Source organism: Octodon degus, unplaced genomic scaffold (assembly GCF_000260255.1).
Source record: "Octodon degus isolate 3935 unplaced genomic scaffold, OctDeg1.0 scaffold00293, whole genome shotgun sequence".
Lineage (NCBI taxonomy): Eukaryota > Metazoa > Chordata > Mammalia > Rodentia > Octodontidae > Octodon > Octodon degus.
In genome coordinates, this window is record NW_004524869.1 from 852,130 (window position 1) to 856,098 (window position 3,969).

General features: G+C 41.4%; 1 protein-coding gene across 1 annotated transcript in view; it reads right to left on the reverse strand.

Moving 5' to 3' along the window:
- Positions 1-3,969, reverse strand: part of Slc45a2 (solute carrier family 45 member 2) — a gene marked incomplete at its 5' end in the record, with an annotated part of 35,964 nt that overhangs the window by 17,892 nt on the left and 14,103 nt on the right. The window contains one exon of the mRNA XM_004647191.2: positions 289-614. Coding sequence (XP_004647248.2) covers positions 289-614 — 326 coding nt within the window. The remainder of the gene's footprint in view (positions 1-288; positions 615-3,969) is intronic.

Sequence of the window (3,969 nt, forward strand, 5' to 3'; positions counted from 1 at the left end):
AGAGAGAAAGAGAGAAAGAGAGAAAGGGCGCAGGGGCTGGGAATGGATCCCCAGACCTGCCATGCCTACCCCACCCCCAGGGCGTGCTGAGACAGCAGTTGAGACTGGGCGTGGTGGCACGCACCTGTAATCTCAGCACTTGGGAGGCTGTAAACAGACAGATCACTATGAGTCCGATCTAGTAGTGAGACCCTGAACACCCTGTAGACCCTTCTCTAAAATATATATATTTTAAAAAAGAAAAGAAAAAGAAAGCCCGAGTAAATAAAAATGAATTTGTGCATTTACCTGTTCAGCCGGACTTTTGTGTTTTCCTACCTGCATTGCCAGTTCTGGATTTATGTAACCATTTTTAACTTTTTCAATAGAACCATACTCGTACATTCCATCTGATGACAATGGGGAACTTCCGGAGGTTTGTTGGGGAGAAATGTCTTTTGCAAAATCTGTAAGTGGGACTTCAGGTATACTGCACAGATGAATAATAAAACAGAAAGTAAGCATCAGGGCAGTGAAGAAGAACATGACTTGAAATTCTGTGCCTAGCACTCTTCCCAGTTCCAGATGGGCCCAGTCTATGGCACCCAAGATGTAACCCAGGGCACCACCAAAACCTGGAAAATAAAAACAAAACAGATCTGAATTAGCATGTTTAGCAAATCATCTTCCTTTTTCTATCACACCTAAGCTCTCCAGTTTAAGAGAAAATCTCTTTTGGCCCAGAGAAGGCAGCATGAATATGACTGGAGGAGCCATTGCACAAGCTTTGACCCTGCAGCCAATCAGCATGGGTTCAAAGAGCAGCTCTAACATTTCTGTGCTACACTTGGGGCTTCCTTATCTAGAGTATGTGGGTAGCAGTAAAAAAAACAAGTAGGGACATCATTTCAAAATGAAAATTATTCAGAATAGTGCTAGACACAAAACAACTGTTCAGTGCATTACTACCTCAGAAAAACTGACCTTTCCAAACTGTACTTTAACTTAAGTTGCCAACTTAAGAGTCCCAAAGTAAATTAATCCCTAGAAACAACAAAATTAAAATTTCTTATAGTTACTTATTTATTATTAAGCTTCTTAAGATCTGTACACTAGTTTGCAATGAAACAGCCCCGAAAGCTATCTTCTTTCTGTGAGAGTTCTACGTACTTGTTCATAGTTTATAGCTAGAATAGCAATGATGAGAACAAAAGATGAAGAATGAACTTTTTTAGAACCCTACTATCATCTTGTAAGACTCCAACCTGAGGTTTTTTGATTCTTGCTTTTTTCCCTTGCTTAAACACAGCGCCGCTGCACGGACACTGAGGCCAGGCTCCTCAAAATCAACCCCATGCTATTATCTAATATTTGAAATACATCATCAGTGATTTGTTCTTTAAAGTCCTCATTTCAAAATTGAAGTGTTCTGGATAGGGAAGGATGTTACCCTACTCAGCACCAAAGTACAAGCGCTATTCACATGTTTCTGCCAGTGAAGTGTCAGTGACTTCTGAGAACACCAGGCCAAAGGGGACATACAAAGAAGTGGAGCACATCCAGGAAATCAAAGCATTGAAAGTCAAACATAGCTTCTACATACAACACAACCTCGTGTAGGTCTGGTCCTGCTGTTTAAAACATTTCAATGTCAACTTTCCAGATTGCTTTACCAAATACAAATGACCTACCTGAACGGATTAGTTTTTATTCTTTTTTGTGATTAATATCCCCATTTCATTTCCCAGATAATGACTAAACTCAAGGAGTTGTGTCTCTAACTCTAAAAACCAAACTTTTCTAAATTTAACCTCAAAATACAAAACCAGCTCTTAGTATCAGGAGTCCTAATTTACCCAAAATGTGGGAGAATGGTTGATTTTTGGCTACTTCACATTCCCCTTAGTCGGAATTTCATATGGAAACCACAGATGACCAACTCTCTAATCACTGGGTTGCAAAACTTAAGCATCATTTTTATGACCTGAGTGTTGATCTGAGGACAGAACTTTGGAAGGCTGTGGGCAATGGGAAGACTGAGCATGGTGGTGCATGCCTGTAATCCCAGCCCTTGGGAGGCTGTAACAGGCGGCTCACTATGAGTCCAATCTACTAGTGAGACCCTGAACACCCTGTAGACCCTTCCCTAAAATACAAAAAAGAGAGAGAGAAGGTGGGCAATGGGGTGCAATGAAGAAATATGTTCTCTGGATGCAAAAAATATGAAGCTTAGTTATGGGTGATGGACAAATACCTATAACTGACAAGTATGGTGGAAAACCCAGGATCTGAGAGGGAGTGGAAATTCTAGAGCAGACCAGACTTTGCCACTGACTCAGAGGAGAGATTTGGGACTTGTACCCATGGATATCATAACACATAACACTGTTTACCCACCTATGGAGATGCAGAAGCTGTCAGAATTCATGTGTCAAGCTTAGCAATTAATAAAAAAGAGTGTGTTAAAATGTTCTCCTTCCTGTGCCTGTTATGTTAACCAAAAATGTACTCAGATGTTGTCAAATGCCATTAGGAGAGGGTGTGAAAGGGCCCCCACTTGATAATATCTGACTGAAATCCATCCTGTCTCTTCCTAAGTGGCTTCCTCATTAAATAGTTGCCTAAAAATCTTCCCATTAGCCATTTCCCAGGGAAATAGCTCAGTAGAATAAGTGCTTGCCTGGCAAGCAAATCTTCCCATTGTCTTCCCTTGAGTGGCTTGGGCAGATACCTTTTTGTGTGTCCTGAAGCAACTGTGGAATGTAGCTACTATTTCCAATAGTGTAACAAGGTATACCTGGAAGGTACTTCCTAGTGTATCACTAAGGAAATCCGTGCAACATAATGTTTAAATGCTTGAAGGAAACATTCAAGCTCTATCTATTTATACAGTTAGACATGCCAATGCAGAGTTATGGAAATTCATTAAAGCTTTTTCTGTTTGCTTCCTGTACTCAACTTAAGGATTTCCATTTTCTATTTTCTAAAATAGTCTTTCAAAGTGTAATCACATTAGCTGCAACCAAAGTTAATCATTTTAATATTTCGCCACCTCCTGCATCTACCTCCAGACCTTATTTATTCCTCTTGCTAACATCATCTTCTTTTGGATCAATGTCATCAATCTTCAGGCTACTGGACAAGACATAAGTTGGACTACCCAGAGATATCTGCTGCCACATTAGACAACAGGCTTTTATAAAGAAGAGCCCATGAGAAGCCCTGCTGGCCCGTCCTCACAGAGTCAGGCTGTGTGGCGAACTCAGACCAGAGATGACCTCAAGAGGATGAGATGCTTCAGCAGATAGATGTTTTATTTCATAATTTACGCTACAATTTAACAAACAGCTCATCCTAGAAATCCAACTGCATGGAAATATGTAGATTATTTTTTCTTCCATCCAAAACTATAGTAGGTCAGATGAGAGGGCTCTTAGGACCAAGGATTCTAATGGAACAAGAACCCAAAAGTGCATCCAGGCCAGTGTCTCCACTTAACAGTGTTCCTGCCATTGCCTCACTGTATCATGTGTGTGATGTCAGCAGCCCAACATGGGTGGAGACACAGCCCAAGTCACTAAAGCTAGCAGTGCATGGCAGGTTACTTTCTGTCCAAGGAAGACAGAGCAAAGCTCCTCTGTGCTGCCATGGATCTTCACCAGAAGATAACTCTTATTACTCTCTGCCCATCAGAAAATAGCAATGAAGGGCTGCTCAAATAGCTCAATGGATTAAAGCACTTGCTTAGGCAGACACAGGGACCGGGGTTCAATCCCCATTGTGCTGTGCTGGCCCTGCCCCAGTGGCACACCGAGACAGCAAATGAGACTGGGTATGGTGGCACGCACCTGTAATCCCAGCGCTTGGGAGGCTGAAAACAGGAGAATCACTAGAAGTCTGATCTGTGTTGTGAGACCCTGTAGACCCTGTACTAAATACATTTCTTTAAAAAAAAAGAAAATAGCCATGAAAATGTCAGTATAAGGATGA